The sequence below is a fragment of the Oncorhynchus keta genome, chromosome 5, assembly GCF_023373465.1.
Source record: "Oncorhynchus keta strain PuntledgeMale-10-30-2019 chromosome 5, Oket_V2, whole genome shotgun sequence".
Classification (NCBI taxonomy): Eukaryota; Metazoa; Chordata; class Actinopteri; order Salmoniformes; family Salmonidae; genus Oncorhynchus; species Oncorhynchus keta.
Window position 1 is genome coordinate 31,812,488 of NC_068425.1, and position 21,412 is coordinate 31,833,899.

Below are 21,412 nucleotides of genomic sequence, written 5' to 3' on the forward strand. Positions count from 1 at the left end.
TGGAATTCATTTAATATTGGTTGATGTAAAATGTAACGTTTACAGATTTCTGTGGGGTTCCTACTTAACGAGTTTGAATAACACTGATCTAATGTACATATAACCAGAGGTCAACTGCCTTCTCCTGTTCATAATGAGGCTTATGGATTTAGTTCTCATTTCCTTTTTGTGTTTTCCATTTCTTCCTTCTCCATTATATTATACTTATTGTTTCATTTCTGTTGTAATGTTGAGGTCAACCTGCAAGTAAGCATTTCATTGTACTGTGTACCACCATGTATCCTGTGCATATAACAAATAATCTTTGATTTTAGATTTGACTTCAACTATCATAATCTAATAAATATAATTTATATTTGTCCAAATGTGTGACTGCTCTGTGTGCTAAATAAAGAAATAGAACAGTTTGTTGCCTGCATTTAGACTTTGGGCTGATGGAGAGCACCTGGTCAGTAAAATAATGATGCTTGTTTTATCTTCTTTTCACTTATGTGTTACACATCACAAACAGATACATTTGATTATGACTCTCATATGGGACAGTCACTTTAAATGTTAATTTGCTCCATCCACAGTACTGAACCGAACGCTGTTCTTTGATCAAATTACTGTCATTTTTAACAGTCTTCAGTGGCGGCAAGAAAGACCAATAAAATGTCAACAAAAAAAGAAATGCTGAGAAACAAACAATTTATTTTGTTTCAACATAATTATTACTGCATGTCACACTCTTCAGCAATGAAATGAAACACAGAAACAACATTTGGTCCAACTATAAGTTCAACAAAATACAATGAGCATATTCTGTAAGGCAGTGACTCTGTAAGGGGAAACTGTCATGCCATTTCTGACTAGATGATTGAAGATGAGTCCGTTATGAAAGGACAAAACATATCACTTGAGGCAAAGCTATGTAAATAGAAATCTACGGTGGCCCTAACGGACAAAGTGAATTATAAAACCTACTTTTCCATTGGGGACACCGTAGATATTAATAACAAGGTAGCTTCAGAAATGTGCAAACTCATTAGAAAACATCACCTACGATAAATCTTGATTATTTTCTTGATTGCTGTTTGGTTGAGATAAAAATGTCAGACCCCAGAGTTATAGCCCAACATCTCACCTAGTTGCATCCCTGAGTCTAAGACCAAAAGTCTAGGTATTTAGACATCAGTCTTTCCCTCCACTACCACCACTACGTGACAGAGAAATTCACATTGGAAAAGTGCACAAAAGACCATCAGCAATCAAACATTTTGTGCATCACAGGAGGTTGGTGGCACCTGAACTGGGGAGGAAGGGCTTGTGATAATGGCTGGAGAGGAGTAGGTGGAATGGTACCAAATACATCAAACACATAGTTTCCATGTGTTTGATGCCATTCCATTCGCTCCGTTCCAGACATTATGAGCCTTCCTCCCCTCAGCAGCCTCCACTGGATTTGCATATTTATCAACTAATAAAACCAATGGACAAATATTTGCTAACTACAACTTCCGTAACTTCCTCCCCTTCACTCATTGTACTCTTAGTACAAATCACAGTTGACTTTTTAGATACCAGAATGAAACCGTTTATAGGTATTGTACATGAGTAGAACCTGTCTGCTGGCACCTTGAAAGTGCATTTCCAAAAAGGCACTCATTTCATGTTCTCCTGTGTAAAACATATGCATCTATATCACATAAGTGTATTCTATAAACATGTTTGTAAACATAGCTGTGGCCCTTACATACAGTATACAGGGACTATAAAGTCTGTACAAAGTCTGCATCTGAAATGGCACCCCAACCTGGTCGGTCAAAAGTAGTGCACTACATTGGCGGAGTCTGGGGGTTGGAGCTTTGGCTATGCTCCCTTCCGTCTTGTCATTCCTCCAACATAGTCTGTCCCCCTGACTTCATACTGCCCTGTCTGAAAACCAATAAAAGTATGAAATGATGTTCGACTCTTCAGGAAGAAAAAGTAGGGAATAGGGAGCCATGTGGGATGCAAACGAAGGCAGAGTAGAATCAGTTGTCGGTGGTTGAACTATCTCTGGCTGCGCTCCTGTTTGAAGGCCACGGTGAACTTCCAGGCTTCTATGTACTGAGCCAGACTGATCTCTCCGGGGAACAACTCGTCCACGTCGTGGGGAACGTCAAGGTCTTTCCGCTCCATGTAGGACACCAGGGTGTCTTTCAGGCTGCAGGACAATGGAGGAGAGGATAATGGACACACGTTCCACTTTCCTGTGTGTGTGTGTGTGTGTGTGTGTGTGTGTGTGTGTGTATGTAAGTTTTCCAGTGTTTGTGATTTTTACTTTCATCAAACATGCCTCAAAAAGAGATGTTTGAGGCCCTTATGAAACACGTACAGTACCAGTCAAAGTGTTAGTACACCTACTCATTTCAAGGGTTTTTCTTTATTTGGACTATTTCTACACTGTTTAATAATGGTGAAGACGTCAACATTAGGAAATAACACATGGAATCATACAGTAAACAAAAAAAGGTGTTAAACTAATCAAAATATATTTTATAGCAGCCACCCTTTGCAATGACAGCTTTGCACACTCTTGGCATTCTCTCAACCAGCTTCACGAGGTAGTCAACTGGAATTAATTTCAATTAACAAGTGTGCCTTGTTAACAGTTAATTTGTGGAATTTAATTCCTTCTTAATGCATTTGAGCCAATCAGTTGTGACAAGGTAGAGGTGGTATACAGAAGATAGCCCTATTTGGTAAAAGACCAAGTCCATATTATGGACTTGGTCAAATAAGCAACGAGAAACATCATTCAAATAAAGATTTTATTACAGTGAAATGCTTACTCATGAGCCCCTGACCAAGAATGCAGTTAAAAAAAATAGAGATAAGAATAAGAAATAAAAGTAATTAAAGAGCAGCAGTAAAATAACAAAAGCAAGACTATGTTTTTACAGGGATATACAGGGGGGTACCAGTACAGAGTCAATGTGCGGGGGCACAGGTTAGTTGAGGTAATATGTACATGTAGGTAGAGTTATTAAAGTGATTACATATAGATGACAACAATGGAGAGTAGCAGTGATGTAGAAGAGGGGACAGGGGGATAATGCAGATAGTCTGGGTAGCCATTTCATTAGATGTTTAGGAGTCTTATGGCTTGGGGGTAGAAGCTGTTTAGAAGCCTCTTGGACCTAGACTTGGCACTCCGGAACCGCTTGCCGTGGGGAAGAAGAGAGAACAGTCTATGACTAGGGTGGCTAGTGTCTTTGACAATTTTTAGGGCCTTCCTCTGACACCGGCTGGTATAGAGGTCCTGGATGGCAGGAAGCTTGGCCCCAGTGATGTACTGGGCCATTTGCACTACCCTCTATAGTGTCTTGCGGTCGGAGACCGAGCAGTTGCCATACCAGGCAGTATTGCAACCAGTCAGGATGCTGTCGATGGTGCAGCTGTAGAACCTTTTGAGGATCTGAGGACCCATGCAAAATCTTTTCAGTCTCCTGAGGGGGAATAGGTTATGTCGTGCCCTCTATGCAACTGTCTTGGTGTGCTTGGACCATGTTAGTTTGCTGGTGATGTGGACACCACCCAACCTGCTCCACAACAGCCCCGTCAATGAGAATGGGGGTGTGCTCGGTCCTCTTTTTCCTGTAGTCCACAATCAACTCCTTTGTCTTGATCACATTGGGGGAGAGATTGTTGTCCTGGCACCACACGCCCAGGTCTCTGACCTCCTCCCTATAGGCTGTCTCGTCAATGTCGGTGATCAGGCCAACCACGGTTCTGTCACCGGAAAACTTAAAGATGGTGTTGGAGTCGCAAAGTCATGAGTGAACAGGGAGTACAGGAGGAGACTGAGCAAGCATCCCTGAGGGGCCCGTGTTGAGGATCAGCGTGGCGGATGTGTTGTTACCTACCCTTACTACCTGGGGGGGTCCGTCTGGCAGTCCAGGATCCATTCGCAGAGGGAGTGGTTTAGTCCCAGGGTCATTAGCTTATTGATGAGCTTTGAAGGCACTATGATGTTGAACGCTGAGCTGTAGTCAATGAATAGCATTCTCACATAGGTGTTTCTTTGGTCCAGGTGGGAGAGGGCAGTGTGGAGTACAATAGAGATTGCATCATCTGTGGATCTGTTGAGGCGGTATGCAGATTGTAGTGGGTCTAGGGTTTCTTGGGTAATGGTGTTGATGTGAGTCATGACCAGCCTTTCACAGCACTTCATGGCTACAGACGTGAGTGCTATGGGTCGGTAGTCATTTAGGCCGGTTACCTTAGTGTTCTTGGGCACAGGGACCATGGTGGTCTGCTTAAAACATGGTGGTATTACAGAATCGGACAGGGGGAGGTTGGAAATGTCAGTGAAGACACATGCCAGTTGGTCAGCGCATGCTTGCAGTACACGTCCTGGTAATCCATCTGGCCCTGCGGTCTTGTGAATGTTGACCTGTTTAAAAGGTCTTACTCACATCGGCTGCGGAGATCGTGATCACGCAGCCTTCTGGAACAGTTGGTGCCCTCATGCATGTTTCAGTGTTATTTACATCGAAACAAGCATAGAAGTTGTTTAGCTCGTCTGGTAGGCTTGTGTCACTGGGCAGCTATCAGCTGTGCTTCCCTTTGTAGTTTGTAATGGTTTGCAAGCCCTGCCACATCTGATGAGCATCATAACCAGTGTAGTACGATTAGATCTTAGTCCTGTATTTACGCTTAGCCTGTTTGATGGTTCGTTGGAGGGCATAGCAAGATTTCTTATATGCTTCCGGGTTAGAGTCCCGCTCCTTGAAAGCGGCAGATCTCGCCTTTAGCTCAGTGCGGATGTTGCCCGTAATCCATGACTTCTGGTTGAGGTATGTACGTACGGTCACTGTGGGGACGAAGTCATTGATGAACTTATTGATGACGCCAATGACTGATGTGGTGTACTCATCAATGCCATTGAAGGAATACTAGAACATATTCCAGTCTGTGCTAGCAAAACAGTCCTGTAGCTTAGCATCTGCTTCATCTGACCACTTTTTTATTGATCTAGTCACAGGTGCTTCCTGCTTGTAAGCAGGAATTAGGAGTAAAGTATTACTAAGACATGAAGGCCAGTCAATCCGGAAAATTTCTTCAAGTGGAGTTACAAAAAAACATCATCTCTCAAGGAAGACCCAGAGTTACCTCTGCTGCTGAGGATAAGTTCATTACAGTTAACTGCACCTCAGAATGGAGCCCAAATAAATGCTTCAGAGTTCAAGTAACAGACACAGCTCAACATCAACTGTTCAGAGGAGACTGTGTGAATCTGGCTTTCATGGTCGAATTCCTGCAAAGAAACCACTACTAAAGGATTCCAATAATAAGAAGAGGCGTGCTTGGGCCAAGAAACACAAGCAATGGACATTACACTGGTGGAAATCTGTCCTTTGGTCTGATGAGTCCAAATTTGAGATTTTTGGTTCCAATTGCTGTGTCTTTGTTAGACGCAGAGTAGGTGAACAGATGATCTCCACATGTGTGCTTCCCACCGTGAAGCATGGAGGAGGAGATGTGATGGTGTGGGGGTGCTTTGCTGGTGAAACTGTCTGTGATTTACTTAGAATTCAAGGCACACTTAACCAGCATGGCTACCACAGCATTCTGCAGTGATACACCATCCCATCAGGTTTGCGCTTAGTGGGACAATCATTTGTTTTTCAACAGAACAATGACCCAACACACCTCCAGGCTGTGTAAGGACTATTTGACCAAGGAGGAGAGTGATGGTGCTGCATCAGATGATCTGTCCTCAACAATCACCCAACCTCAACCCAATTGAGATGGTTTGGGATGAGTTGGACAGCAGACTCTTTTTATGTATTATTTCTTACACTGTTAACCTAGGAAATCTTAAGTCTTATTATACATACAGCCGAGAAGAACTCTTGGATAAAAGAGCAATGTCAACTTACCAACATTACGGCCAGGAATACGAACAGATCCTCTGTTTGGACCACCACCAGGACAATGGATCGGATCCCAGTAGGCGACCCAAAACAACGATGCCGCAGAAGTGCAGACGGAGCGGTCTTCTGGTCAGGCTCCGTAGACGGGCATATCGCTCACGAGTATACTACTCGGCAATGTCCAGTCTCAAGGTAGACAAAATCCTAGCAATGGTTGCCTTCCAGAGGGACATCAGAGATTGAAACATTCTCTGTTTCACGGAAACATGGCTCACTTGGAATACGTTATCAGAGTCGGTACAGGTACCCGGTTTCTTCACGCATCACGCGGACAGAAACAAACATCTCTCTGGTAAGAAGAAGGGCGGAGGTGTATGCCTTATGATTAAGGAATCGTGGTGTGATCATAACATCATACAGGAAGTCAAGTCCTTTTGTTCACCTGACCTAGAATTACAATCAAATGCCGACCGCATTATCTACCAATAGAATTCTCTTCGATTATAATCACACCTGTGTATATCCCCCCCAAGCAGACACCTCAACGGCCCTGAAAGAACTTCATTGGACTCTATGTAAACTGGAAACCACATATCCTGAGGCTGCATTTGTTGTAGCTGGGGATTTTAACAAGGTTCATCTGAAAACAAGGCTCTCTAAATGTTATCAGCATATCGAATGTGCGACCTGGGCTGGCAAAATTCTGGATCATTGCTACTCTAACTTCCGCAACACATGAAAAGCCCTCCCTCTCCCTTCTTTCGGCAAATCTGACCACGACTTCATTTTGTTGCTCCCACCCTATAGACAGAAACGAAAACAGGAAACGCCCGTGCTCAGGTCTGTTCAACGCTGGTCCGAACAATCTGATTCCACGATTCAAGATTGCTTTGATCACGTGGACTGGGATATGTTCCGGATAGCCTCAGACAACAACATTGATGTATACGCTGATTCGGTGAGTGAGTTTATTAGCAAGTGTGGTGATGTTGTACCCACGTTGACTATTAAAACCTCCCCCAACCAGAAACCATGGATTGATGGCAGCATTCGCGCAAAGCTGATCGCGCAAACCACTGCTTTTAATCATGGCAAGGCGACAGGAAACATGACCGATTACAAACAGTGTAGCTATTCCCTCCGCAAGGCAATCAAACAAGCTAAGAGTCAGTATAGAGAAAGTAGAGTCGCAATTCAAAGGCTCAGACACGAGACGTATGTGGCAGGGTCTATAGTCAATCACAGATTACAAAAAGAAAACCAGCCCCGTCGGGCACAACGACGTCTTGCTCCCAGACAAATTAAACAACTTCTTTGCTCGCTTTGAGGACAACACAGTGCCACTGACAGGGCCCACTACCAAAACCTCTCCTTCACCGCAGCCAACGTGAGTAAAACATTTAAAGGTGTTAACCCTCGCAAGGCTGCCGGCCCAGACGGCATCCCTAGCCGCGTCCTCAGAGCATGCGCAGACCAGCTGGCTAATATGTTTACGGACATATTCAATCAATCCCCATCCCAGTCTGCTGTTCCCACATGCTTCAAGAGGGCCACCATTGTTCCTGTTACCAAGAACGGTAAGATAACTGAGCGAAATGACTATCGCCCGGTAGCATTCACTTCCGTCATCATGAAGTGCTTTGAGAGACTAGTCAAGGACGAGATCACCTCCACTCTAACTGATACCCTAGATCCACTCCAATTTGCTTACAGCCCCAATAGGTCCACAGACGACGCAATCGCAATCACACTGCCCTAACCCATTGGAACAAGAGGAATACCTATGTAAGAATGCTGTTCATCGATTACAGCTCAGCATTTAACACCATAGTACCCTCCATACTCGTCATTAAGATCCTGGGTCTCGACCCTACCCTGTGCAACTGGGTCCTGGACTTTCTGACGGGCCGCGCCCAGGTGATGAGGGTAGGAAACATCTCCACCCCACTGATCCTCAACACCCGGGCCCCACAAGGGTGCGTTCTCAGCTCTCTCTTGTATTCCCTGGTCACCCACGACTGCGTGGCCATGCACACCTCCAACTCAATCATCAAGTTTGTAGACGACACTACAGTGGTAGGCTTGATTACCAAAAACGATGAGACGGCCTACAGGGAGGAGGTGAGTTCCTTCGGAGTGTGGTGTCAGGAAAATAACCTCTCACTCAACGTCAACCAAACAAAGGAGATGATCGTGGACTTCAGGAAACAGCAGAGGAAGCACCCCCTTATCCGCATCGTAGGGATAGTAGTGGAGAAGGTGGAAAGTTAAGTTCCTCGGCGTACACATCACGGACAAACTCAAATGGTCCACTCACACAGACAGCGTGGTGAAAAAGGCGCAACAGTGCCTCTTCAACCTCAGGAGGCTGAAGAAATTCAGCTTGTCACCAAAAACACAAACTTTTACAGATGCACAATCGAGAGCATCCTGTCGGGCTGTATCACCGCCTGGTACGGCAACTGCTCTGCCCACAACCGTCAGACTCTCCAGAGGGTAGTGAGGTCTGCACAACACATCACTGGGGGCAAACTACCTGCCCTCCAGGACACCTACACCACAGGAAGGCCAAAAAGTTCATCAAGGACAACAACCACCCGAGCCACTGCCTGTTCACCCCGCTATCATCCAGAAGGGGAGGTCAGTACAGGTGCATCAAAGCTGGGACCGAGAGACTGAAAAACAGCTTTTATCTCAAGGCCATCAGACAGTTAAACAGCCATCACTAACATTGAGTGGCTGCTGCCAACATACTGACTCAAATCTCTAGCCACTTTAGGAATTAAAAATAGGATGTAAGAAATGTATCACTAGTCACTTTAAACAATGCAACTTTATATAATGTTTACATACCCTACATTACTCATCTCATATGTATACTGTACTCTATACCATCTACTGCATCTTGCCTATGCTGTTGAGGCCATCACTCATCCATATATTTATATGTACATACTCTTATTCATTCCTTTACACTTGTGTGTATAAGGTAGTTGATGTGAAATTGTTAGATTACTTGTTAGATATTACTGCACAGTCGGAACTAGAAGCACAGGCATTTCGCTATACTCACATTAACATCTGCTGACCATGTGTATGTGACCAACAAAATTTGATTTGACTGAAGGAAAAGCAGCCAACAAGTGCTCAGCATATGTGGGAACATATGTGGGAACAGTTGGAAAAGCATTCCAGATGAATCTGGTTGAGAGAACACCAAGAGTGTGCAAACCAGTCATCAAGGCAAAGGGGGATAATACTTTGAAAAATCCAAAAAATATTTGAATTAGTTTGACCCTTTTTTTTGGTTACTACATGATTCCATATGTGTTATTTCATAGTTGTGATGTAGAATGGAGAATAAATCAATAAAAACCCTTGAATGAGTAGGTGTCCAAACTTTTGACTAGTACTTAAGACATGATGTTCCTGTGACGTAAACAATACTACAATATCAAAAATGGAACCGCTAAGAGTGTCAAGAGAGACTACACCATGCCAGCTAGCTGTTATCCCCTTGGCTTACCCCCAGTCAGGCCTGTATGTGTCGGGGGCACGGGGGTTCTTCAGGACCAGCAGCAGAAACTCGTGCATCTCCAGCAGGAACGAGTCAGCGCTGCTCTTGGTGAAGAACGTAGTGAGTAGCCTCCGGTCTTCATCTCCCAGGGGATTCCTGTATTCCTCTGAGACCCCCACAAACGGGTCCTAAGGATGGGGAGGTTAGAGAAGCTTTAATATACACTCGGGTGTAACATGACATTATGATCATGTTCTATTTATCACATTATGTTAGTTAGTGTAACTAAGGTTAGTTTAAATTCATTATGTAAGTTAGTGTAACTAAGGTTAGTTTAAATGAATGTTGTAAGTTAGAACAACTGGAGTCACAATGTTACAACTTATGTTGTAAGTAATACAAGCACATCTCACCCACACAAACAGTAATCCAGACAAACTTCATAACCAGTGTAAAAAAACATGACCCTAACAAAATCATGTGAAGACTTGTCTGGGTGAATGTGTGGTGTCTCGTCGTCTTACCCTCTTGAGGCGCAGCATGTTCTCAGACTTGAGTGAGGTGAGGAGCTGCCACAGGGCCACACAGTGTTTCAGACTACACCTGCTTAGGGCCTGCATGAGGACAACAGGACAACACAGTGACTCAGACTATACCTGCTCAGGGCCTGCATGAGGACAACAGGACAACACAGTGACTCAGACTACACCTGCTCAGGGCCTGCATGAGGACAACAGGACAACACAGTGACTCAGACTACACCTGCTCAGGGCCTGCATGAGGACAACAGGACAACACAGTGACTCAGACTACACCTGCTCAGGGCCTGCATGAGGACAACAGGACAACACAGTGACTCAGACTACACCTGCTCAGGGCCTGCATGAGGACAACAGGACACACACAGACTACACCTGAGGGCCTGCAGGACAACAGGACAACACAGTGACTCAGACTACACCTGCTCAGGGCCTGCATGAGGACAACAGGACAACACAGTGACTCAGACTACACCTGCTCAGGGCCTGCATGAGGACAGGACAACACAGTGACTCAGACTACAGCTAAATGAGGACAACAGGACAACACAGTGACTCAGACTACACCTGCTCAGGGCCTGCATGAGGACAACAGGACAACACAGTGACTCAGACTACACCTGCTCAGGGCCTGCATGAGGACAACAGGACAACACAGTGACTCAGACTACACCTGCTCAGGGCCTGCATGAGGACAACAGGACAGTGACACAGTGACAACAGGACAACACAGTGACTATACACCTGCTCAGGGCCTGCATGAGGACAACAGGACAACACAGTGACTCAGACTACACCTGCTCAGGGCCTGCATGAGGACAACAGGACAACACAGTGACTCAGACTACACCTGCTCAGGGCCTGCATGAGGACAACAGGACAACACAGTGACTCAGACTACACCTGCTCAGGGCCTGCATGAGGACAACAGGACAACACAGTGACTCAGACTACACCTGCTCAGGGCCTGCATGAGGACAGCAGGACAACACAGTAAATCAGACTACACCTGCTCAGGGCCTGCATGAGGACAACAGGACAACACAGTGACTCAGACTACACCTGCTCAGGGCCTGCATGAGGACAACAGGACAACACAGTAACTCAGACTACACCTGCTCAGGGCCTGCATGAGGACAACACAGTGACTCAGACTACACCTGCTCAGGGCCTGCATGAGGACAACAGGACAACACAGTAACTCAGACTACACCTGCTCAGGGCCTGCATGAGGAGGACAACACAGTGACTCAGACTACACCTGCTCAGGGCCTGCATGAGGACAACACAGTGACTCAGACTACACCTGCTCAGGGCCTGCATGAGGACAACACAGTGACTCAGACTACACCTGCTCATGGCAACATTGCACTGGATTTGTGCTAAAAAGGTTAGCATTTGAAACAGTGGCCAGGTAAACAAAACCAAATAATGCATTCCTGTCTTACCTTGTCAATAGACTGCGTTAATAGACAGGGTCAGGAAACCAACACGTCCTTTTGTAATTTGGGTGAACTATCCCTTAGTTTAATATAACCTCTAATCACATCAGAAAACATGAAATCACTGCTAATGGATTCTCTTGAAAGAGCTCACCTTACCGAGGGATGTGTTGTATTAACTTTCAGCTCCAATTAATACCACATTAGGCAAGACTGACTGATAATATGCTAGCTACAGTTGAAGTCGGAAGGTTACATACACATAGGTTCGAGTCATTAAATCTCGTTTTTCAACCACTCCACACATTTCTTGTTAACAAACTATAGTTTTGTCAAGTCTGTTAGGACATCTACTTTGTGACACAAGTCATTTTGCAACAATTGTTTCCTGACAGATTATTTCACTTATAATTCACTGTTTCACAATTCCAGTGGGTCAGAGATTTACCTACACTAAGTTTACTGTGCCTTTAAACAGCTTGGAAAATTCCAGAAAATTATGTCATGGCTTTAGAAGCTTCTGATAGCCGACTTGACATCATTTGAGTCAATTGGAGGTGTACCTGTGGATGTATTTCAAGGCCTACCTTCAAACTCAGTGCCTCTTTGCTTGACATCATGGGAAAATCAAAAGAAAACCAGCCAAGACATGGAGAAGAAAATTGTAGACCTCCACAAGTCTGGTTCATCCTTGGGAGTAATTTCAAAATGCCTGAAGGTACCACGTTCATCTGTACAAACAATAGTACGCAAGTGTAAACACCATGGAACCACGCAGCCGTCATACCGCTCAGGAAGGAGACTCATTCGGTCTGCTAGAGATGAACGTACTTTGGTGCGAAAAGTGCAAATCAATCCCAGAACAGCAGCAAAGGACCTTGTGAAGATGCTGGAGGAAACAGGTACAAATCTATCTATATCTACAGTAAAACGAGTCCTATATCGACATAACCGGAAGGGCTGCTCTGCAAGGAAGAAGCCACTGCTCCAAAACCGCCATAAAAAAGCCCGACTAAGGTTTGAAACTGCACATGGAAACAAATATCTTACATTTTGGAGAAATGTCCTCTGGTCTGATGAAACAAAAATAGTACTGTTTGGCCATAATGACCAACTTTATGTTTGGAGGAAAAAGGGGGAGGCATGCAAGCCAAAGAACACCATCCCAACCGTGAAGCACGGTTTTGTGCACTTCACAAAATAAATGGCATGATGAGATAGGAAAATTATATGGAAATATTGAAGCAACATCTCAAGACATCAGTAAAGAAGTTAAAGCTTGGTCGCTAATGGGTCTTCCAAATGGCTAATGACCTGCCACCCCACTGCCATTGGGTTAACAGAAACGTGAGGCTCTTAGACAGAGACTTGCTCTGAAGGAGCATTCACCTTTTATTTGAAGGGATAGTGAACTTTTTTCAAGTGGTGACTTATCTACGATGTCCAAACTGTATTTAAGTTTTTCGACAAAACCCTAGGTAAAGTCGGATATTTATTTTGTACTTTAACAGCAAAAAACGGAACCTCTTTACACTGTGGCTACCATGCATGTGGCCACCTACTATAGCTATGGCTGGTGGTTTTCATGTAAATACTCCCCAACACAGCCATCATGGCTAAAGGATAAATCTACAGCAAAGTGCTTCATACATGGCTTAATGGCTACTTGTTCAAGTGGTTTAGTTGTGGCAAAATGGCTTAAGGACAACAAAGTCAGTGTATTGGAGTGGCCATCACAAAACCCTGACCTCAATCCCATAGAAAATTTGTGGGCAGAACTGAAAAAAGCGTGTGCGAGCAAGGAGGCCTACAAACCTAACTTCGTAACACCAGCTCTGTCAGGAGGAATGGGCAAAAATGCACCCAACTTACTGTGGGAAGCTTGTGGAAGGCTACTCAAAACGTTTCACCCAAGTTAAACTATTTAAAGGCAATGCTACGAAATACTAATTGAGTGTATGTAAACTTCTGACCCACTGGCAATGTGATAATTTAAATAAAAGCTGAAATAAATAATTCTCTACTATTATTCTGACATTTCACATCCTTAAAATAAAGTGATGATCCTAACTGACCTAAAACAGGGAATTTTTACTGGGATTAAATATCAGGAATTGTGAAAAACTGAGTTTAAATGTATTTGGCTAAGGTGTATGTAAACTTCCGACTTCAACTGTACAACACAATGCTGACGACAACAAGACATCAAATGAAGTCACTATGTTTCTCTTAAGGGTATCCATCTGTTTACTGGTTCCTGTAAGGAAGCCAATGAGGAGCCAGCTAGATGGAGAGAGCAGTGAAACAAATCAGGCTTTAGGCTCTCAGCTAGCTGCTTAACCAGAGGAAGAAACAGACTGTAGGGCACAGAGGTGTGTTACTGCTGCACCCGGACAGTCTGTGGGCTCCGGACGGAGGAAGGGGACTGACCTTTAGGATGTGTGGGCCAGAGTGTAGGGCACAGAGGTGTGTTACTGCTGCACCCGGACAGTCTGTGGGCTCCGGACGGAGGAAGGGGACTGACCTTTAGGATGTGTGGGCCAGTCTGGTCTCCCATCTGCAGAACCTCCTCCAGGTAGCGCTCCAACTGCAGCTGGGGCTCGCCTCCCGTCATGGCCAGGAAGCCCAGAGCCACCTCCACGGTGGAGAGCGCCTCACACACCTCGCTGTATGACTGCAGCTCCCCGGCCAGCGCCGACAGGGTCAGGATGGGCAGGGGCTCCTGGGGACACAAAGGCAAATGACAGAGACGTGGACAAGGCATAGAACAGGGTCAACTCAACCTCATGCCAGGGTTGTGTTCCAAAATTGGATGTAGTGTATCAATAGCAGATTTCCCCGTTCATATCATACTGTACCATGTGACAACATGTCACCAGAGTTATTGTGACTTACCTGTTGAACCTTTCCTTTCACATCCTTGAGGATGTTTTCATAATTGCGGTCGTGTCTGTTCACCAGGGTTGGGATTCCCTGTATGAGGCGGTAAGCAACACATCAAAACCTGTCTCATTTTTTATTTTTTATTTGACCTTTATTTTACTAGGCAAGTCAGTTAAGAACAAATTCTTATTTTCAATGACGGCCTAGGAACAGTGGGTTAACTGCCTGTTCAGGGGCAGAACGACAGATTTATACCTTGTCAGCTCGGGGATTTGAACATGCAACCTTCCGGTTAGTCCAACGCTCACACCACTAGGCTACCCCGCCGCCCCGGTCACACGGTCATATAGTAACTCTTGTCTTTACCTCAATTTGGCTGCGTTTACACAGGCAGACACATTCAGATCTTTTTTACTCTAATTGGTCTTTTGACCAATCACATTAGATCTTTTTCAGAGCTGATATGACTGGTCAAAAGAACAATTAGTGAAAAAAAGATCAGAATGTGAAAACGCAGCTTGTGACAGCTAAGTGTTTCTGTAAAAAGGGAAATCTATACAGTTCTGGTCTAACATCTACCGCACACTAACTTCAGTAAAACATATGTTTATACGTGCACGTAGTTGCACCATTTAAGAGCATATTTCAAAAATGTATTTCATTGCATTTGTTATTGTTAGACGATTGCTAATTAACTTGGCGTTACCCTACGAGAGAGTTTGTCACATTAACAATGTGTACCCTGTGTGAATTTAAGTATGCCCCCTATAATTCTCTCTCTCGGAGGAGGACCTGAGCCCTAGGACCATGCCTCAGGACTACCTGGCCTGATGACTCCTTGCGTGTCCCTAGTCCACCTGGTCATGCTGCTGCTCCAGTTTTAACTGTTCTGCCTGCGGCTATGGAACCCTGACCTGTTCACTGGACGTGTTACCTTGTCCCGGACCTGCTGTTTTGGACTGACTCTCTCTCTACCGCACCTGTTGTCTCTAACTGAATGATCGGCTATGAAAAGCCAACAGACATTTACTCAGAGGTGCTGACCTGTTGCACCCTCTACAACCACTGTGATTATTATTATTCGACCCTGCTGGTCATTTATGAACGTTTGAACATTTTGGCCATGTTCTGTTATAATCTCCACCCGGCACAGCCAGAAGAGGACTGGCCACCCCACATAGCCTGGTTCCTCTCTAGGTTTCTAGGGTTTTAGGCTGAGTTTCTGTATAGCACTTTGACATCGGCTGATGTAAAAAGTGCTTTATAAATACATTTGAATGATTGATTGACCTTGCTGCAGCACAGGCATTTAGTAACTTTGTCGATGCCGAGAACTGTACATTTGACTGACCGAGTGCTGACAGACAGACTCACGTTGAGAGTGATGAGAGGCTTTCCCTGCAGGAAGCGGGCCAGGATCTGCTGCTGGATCTTGGGCAAGTCGTACTCGTGCAGGGCCTCCTGGCCACGCTCCACACTGTACTGGCAGTTGGACAGAACCAAGGGCAGCAGATCCCTCTCCGGCTCGTAGCGGATCACGTGCAGGTCGCTCAGGTCTGCCGGGCTCACCGTGTAGCTGGGGGAGAGAAAGGGGAAGAGTGAACTAATCTGGTGATATCAACCATGTCTGCTTCTGCTTTCTATCAGTTCAGCAGGGGTTCAGGGTCCCCAACCAGGGGTACTTGGGAAGACTCAAGAGAAAATGCACGAGGGGGTACTCTGGGCAGAGTAAAATTCAGTTGGTGGTATAGTAACCGAAGAAGGTTGGGAACCACTGGCCTTGCAGTTAAAAATGTTGGACCAATAACCAAAATGTCGCTGGTTTGAATCCCGAGCCGGCAAGGTGCAAAAATCTGCCGTTTGCCCTTGAGCAAGGCAATTAACCCCTAACAACAACTGCTCTCCGGGCGCTGATGACTTGGACGTTGATTAGGGCAGCCCCCCACACCTCTCTCGGTTAAATGCAGAAGACACGTTTGAGTTGAATGCATTGTACAACTGACTAGGTATCTCCTCTCAGACCGACCATGCATACAGCATTTTCTTCTAACAAGCCTAATGAGACCAGGGGCCATATGTATCAGAGTAGGAGCGCTGGTCGTGGATCAGGTCCCCCCCATCCAAGTGATCTTATTGTGATCCTAAAGGAAAAATTATCCTGAATCAGCACTCCTACTCTGAGATAGGACAACAGCACCCTCACCTGGTCTCCTCTCCAGTGTGCTTGTCCACGCAGTAGACCAGTTCGTTGTGCAGGGCGATGAGGTAGCTGACCAGCGCCGTGGAACACAGGCCGGGACCCTGTCGCCGTGGCAACAGAACCAGGAAGTCACTGGTCAGGTCCAGGTCCTCCCGGCAGAACTCGCCAGGGATTTTAATCTCACCTGGAGCAGAGCCAAAACACACAGATTATAAATCACAAAAGAGCAGATTAAGAAATCATGCATTGAATGCCCCTCCAAAGAGCATATTTAAAAAATATTGTATGTATTTATATTATTCCTTTATTAATAGAGCCCTAGAGTTGTGCTACGATCATCTGTGCTCATACCGTTGGTTGCCAGGGAGACCCGGAGCTGATTCCATGTTGTCAGGAAGATTTTGACCCGTTTCTCGTACCAGGCTGTGAGGGAGGCTGTTACAACAAACATAATAATCCACATGGAAGCCTATATTGTAATCCAACTGGAATACCCTTTTGACACTAGTGTTTTGGCCTGAACTGTACTGAGCCGACTCTTCTATTTTATTTTCCAGCCTGTATGGTGGAAACATCACCAGGCCACTACACTACAGTACAGTACACAACAGCTTAGCTCGGCTGGCCTCAGTAGAGTGAAACTAATGATATATCTGCTCGCTGTAACATGCCAATAACACAAAAATACCACTGATTGTTTTCAGTTGGACATACAGTACTGTGACTAACCCAGAAGTATAGTTTAAACTAGTACCTGCTTTCTGGCTGTGAAGGAAGTCAGCGATGGTATGGCAGGTGAGGTCAGTCACGTTCTGGAACCTCTTCACCAAATCTCTCTGCAGTGCCAGGATGTCAGGAAGGAACTTCACCAACCGCAGCTCTGCCTCCTGTCACCAGACCAATCAGAGGGGGGGTGATGTTACCGCGACCAATCACAGGGTACGGTAAAACAAACAAACTGCCAATCACACCGCATAGAACGAAGGTCTGACCAACATTGTGACTGTCAATGAGACTGTAAACACGTTTATTATTAACATTATAATGAATATTTTGGTTGTGTTTCAGATAATTCTGTGCCCAATAGAAATTAAATGGTAAATAATGTATTGTGTCATTTTGGAGTCACTTTTATTGTAAATAAGAATAGAATATGTTTCTAAACACGTCTACATTAATGTGGATGCTACCATGATTACCAGAACAAGGAGAGACTACAAGAACCTGTCCAATAAGAAACGCTCGCTTCTATCGCAAGACATTTTTCTACGCTGTGCACTAATGAATAAGACCAAGGTTTCCGTTCAGCGATGCCTCAGCTCATACCCTCTGCAGGAACCGCCAGAGCATGGGCAGGGTGTCCCTGCCGTTGTGCTGCTCCACGATGTGGGTGAGGCTGAGTAGAGACACCCGCTCCCTGCAGCTCCACACAGCCGAACTGTGGATCAGAGACTCCCGGGGCAGAGAGGCAAGGAAGAGGCGCGGGTCCCCGAACACCAGCCTCATCACAGGGTTGGAGGAGACCCGCAAGTCGGCCCGGACAAAGGTGTTCACTTCCTTCAGCCGCCTGTCCAGGTGCTGGAGACGGGATGGGACGAGGGGAGAGAAAGAGACAGAGGAGGAAGAAAGGGTATCATTTAGATCATGTTTCTGTTATTCAGGGCGGTGTTCATTAAACACTAAACAGAAGAAAACTCATTCAAAAGAGAGAGGGACTACCTAGACTTGTCCAATAAGAAAACGCAAAATGTTTTTCTTTTCCATTGCAAACATTTTAAAACGTTTTCCATTGCAAACATTTTAAAACGTTTTCCATTGCAAACATTTTAAAACGTTTTCCATTGCAAACATTTTAAAACGTTTTCCATTGCAAACATTTTAAAACGTTTTCCATTGCAAACATTTTAAAACGTTTTCCATTGCGTGCTCTAATGAACACGACAGTTATAGATGGACCACCGAACAAATACAAATGTTGTTGACTGTATTAAAAAGGTACTAAAGTCATTTATTCATCGAGAGATGATGAACTGAGTCAAATGGTGACTGATGTAATCAGGTGGCACCTTCAGCTGAGGTGTGATGATGTCATTGCTGACGGTGGTCTCCCAGCCGTTTCGGGCCTCCTTGGTGGAGAGCAGGTTGTCATAGGGAACAGGCCCTGGAGAGAGAAGCAGAAAAGAGTAAAGGAAACTTTCAGTGTCTGATATCATTCACAGACAATGATTCAAAAACAATAATGGTAAAGAATGTACATATGATTCTAAAACTTCAATAAGGAATGGCTAATTTAATAGCACCATTAGCATGCTTAGTTGGCTTGTAATCAGACAGCATTAGTGGTGATGCTTGTTTTTAGTGATTGTAAACCTATTGAGGACATGGAGGTGTTTCTGGTCCCTTACACTGGCCAGGCTGGTGGGGCCCCAGAAGGCTGCTGATGACCAGATGGACGGTGTTGACCGTGTCGTCAGACCCCTTCCCCAGCGACCTGGTCACCTGCTCCATGTCCTTCAACAGGTGGGCCCACAGGAACGCACCGGGGTCGGGCACTGGGGGCTTGATGATGGCACCGATGACCTACAGAGAGAGAAAGAGGGGGAGGGTAGAGGGAGTGAGAAAGGGAGTGAGTGGGGGTGAAAGAGAGCGAGAGTGAGCAGAGAGAGAGCCGGAGACAGAGAGAAAAAGAGGGAGATCAAGAGACTCCGTTGAGGAAAGTGTCCTTCAAGAGATGTAATGGTCACCACTGGACAACAGTCAAACCAATAACCCCATCCATCCATGTACAGCAGGTACCTCTAGTGCAGCGCTTTTCAACCTCCTCAGACATTTCACACTTTAGTTGTTGTGGCCCTGAACTAATTCTAATTCACCTTATCAAAAAAAAAAGTTAAACATTTAACCTTTATTTAACTAGGCAAGTAAGTTAAGAACAAATTGTTATTTACAATGACGGCCTACCCCGGCCAAACCCACGCCGCTGGGCCAATTGTGCGCAAGGTCAGATGTGATACAGCCTGGATTCGAACCAGGGACGGTAGTGACGCCTCTTGCACTGAGATGCAGTGCCTTAGAGCGCTGCGCCACTCGAGAGCCCTAAATGCTTGATGAATCGTTGATCAGTTGAATCAGGTGTGTTAACTCTGGAATAGTTCCAACACATGGAACGGCTGTGTGATCACGAGGAGACGTTTAGAAAACCCCTGCTCTAGTGTACTTACCTGGGGGTGACTGCTGGCCCCTAGCAGCATGGCCATGTGTGTGACCAGGCGCAGCAGGTTAAAGGGCACTGGGGACATGTTCTTGGTGTCCTGCATGTCCAGGTTGTCTCTCCGTCTGGGCTCTCCCAGGATGTGGCCGGTCTGGGTGCGGTCACCCCTGTGAAGAAGGGGAAAAACAACATTTGTTTTTTTCTCCATTCTCCGGTGCCGTCATGATACCAGACCTGGGTTCAAATAGTATTAGCCTGCTTGGATGGCCAGATGGGCAGGGTTTGTACTTTGGGGGCTATTCCATTGGTTCCATTGTGCCAGGTCAGCTCAATCAAGCACAGCTAAACAATTTGAAATCAAATAAAATACTGTTTGAACCGAAGTCTGCACAGTGCAGCACCTGCTCAAGTCATTATCAACTGTCTTAGAAATTCCATAAAAATCCCACTCACTGAATCTGAACGGCTTGGAAGCCAGGGACAGCTATGTGGTTGTCCCCTCCAATCTCAAGGCCACAGTCCAGGCAGCGACTCCTCTCCATGGGCTGGCCACACTGTGGTTAGAGGGGTCAGACAGAGGGGTAGGAGAGAGAGAGATTCTGAGAAACAGTACTTAACTGAAAGTTAGGGCCAAAGATAAGATTATTCAGAATAAAGTCAAATGTTACGTACCTCACCGATGGTGCACGGGTGATTGTTGGGACAAACTGTGTAAGAGCAGAAGAAAAGCTTGGATGACTTCACATTAAACAGTTAAATCTGCTAAATCTTTCAAAATTCACACATCCCTTGTTGTTGTGGCTGTTACTATACTTACAGTACCACTGCAGCTGCCCCATAGCTTTGTGAGCCACTGCTAGCATGTCCTCTGGCATGGTGGGGAGGAAGGCTCTCTATAGACACACAGGAACAAACATCAACGCTAGCTGGACTATACATGAACAGAACGGGATACTAGGACCACCCTGGAGATAAGTCACTGGCTTTAATGTGTTGAACACTGTTGTTTTCCATGGACTGTACTGACTGATACTTCACTGATGTGGTGGATATGCCTTTTAAAGGATTTCAATAATGAATCAACCAACCATTTTCAGACTACAGGGCAAAGCCAAACCGTACTGCACTGGCATTGATATTTATTTTCACAGGTTACCTGTTCAGCATTCTATTAAATGTTGAATGCATACCAGGCCAGCCCAGTACAGCTTGGCTCGGCTCCGTAGTGTGAAAAGGGTTTAGCCTGGATTCCTTCCAGACCAGGGGTGTCAAACTAAATTCCTGGAGGGCCGTGTGTAAGATGGTTTTTGTTATTTCCTTTCTATTCGCGTCAAATGAAGACCTAGGCAACCAGGTGAGGGGAGTTCTTAACTAGTCCTTACCCTATGGGCCATGGTCAAAACTAAAGTAGTGCACTACATAGGAAACAGTGTGCCATTGGGCACGCAAGCTACAGTGTTCCCACCTGCATGTTGGTAGGCAGTAGGGCCAGCTGCTGGAGGGGCGTCAGTACACCCTGGTTCCCACAGAGCAGCACTGCAGCCAGGTGGATGCTCAGCTCCACCACCACACACTGGGCCCCAGAGGCCCCGGGACGGACTTCCAAGGGCCCCAGCCGGTTGGCCACCAGGGCCTGGGCGAAGGCCCTCACCTCTGGGCTGACCAACACCTTGGAGGCCTGGATGAACGCCAACAGGGCCTGGCATTGCTGGGGGGG

General features: G+C 45.6%; 1 protein-coding gene across 1 annotated transcript in view; it reads right to left on the minus strand.

Moving 5' to 3' along the window:
* Window positions 1-673: 673 nt before the first annotated feature.
* Window positions 674-21,412, minus strand: part of rnf213a (ring finger protein 213a) — a 64,184-nt gene continuing 43,445 nt past the window's right edge. Inside the window, exons 51-68 of the mRNA XM_052519597.1 lie at window positions 21,161-21,403; window positions 20,513-20,588; window positions 20,368-20,402; window positions 20,149-20,249; window positions 19,706-19,862; window positions 18,890-19,064; window positions 18,551-18,645; window positions 17,811-18,062; window positions 17,239-17,371; window positions 16,836-16,919; window positions 16,488-16,668; window positions 15,659-15,860; window positions 14,297-14,374; window positions 13,926-14,123; window positions 11,120-11,130; window positions 9,945-10,023; window positions 9,430-9,608; window positions 674-2,188 (exon numbers count right to left, since the gene is read on the minus strand). Coding sequence (XP_052375557.1) covers window positions 2,035-2,188; window positions 9,430-9,608; window positions 9,945-10,023; window positions 11,120-11,130; window positions 13,926-14,123; window positions 14,297-14,374; window positions 15,659-15,860; window positions 16,488-16,668; window positions 16,836-16,919; window positions 17,239-17,371; window positions 17,811-18,062; window positions 18,551-18,645; window positions 18,890-19,064; window positions 19,706-19,862; window positions 20,149-20,249; window positions 20,368-20,402; window positions 20,513-20,588; window positions 21,161-21,403 — 2,433 coding nt within the window. The 3' untranslated portion in view covers window positions 674-2,034. The remainder of the gene's footprint in view (window positions 2,189-9,429; window positions 9,609-9,944; window positions 10,024-11,119; window positions 11,131-13,925; window positions 14,124-14,296; window positions 14,375-15,658; window positions 15,861-16,487; window positions 16,669-16,835; window positions 16,920-17,238; window positions 17,372-17,810; window positions 18,063-18,550; window positions 18,646-18,889; window positions 19,065-19,705; window positions 19,863-20,148; window positions 20,250-20,367; window positions 20,403-20,512; window positions 20,589-21,160; window positions 21,404-21,412) is intronic.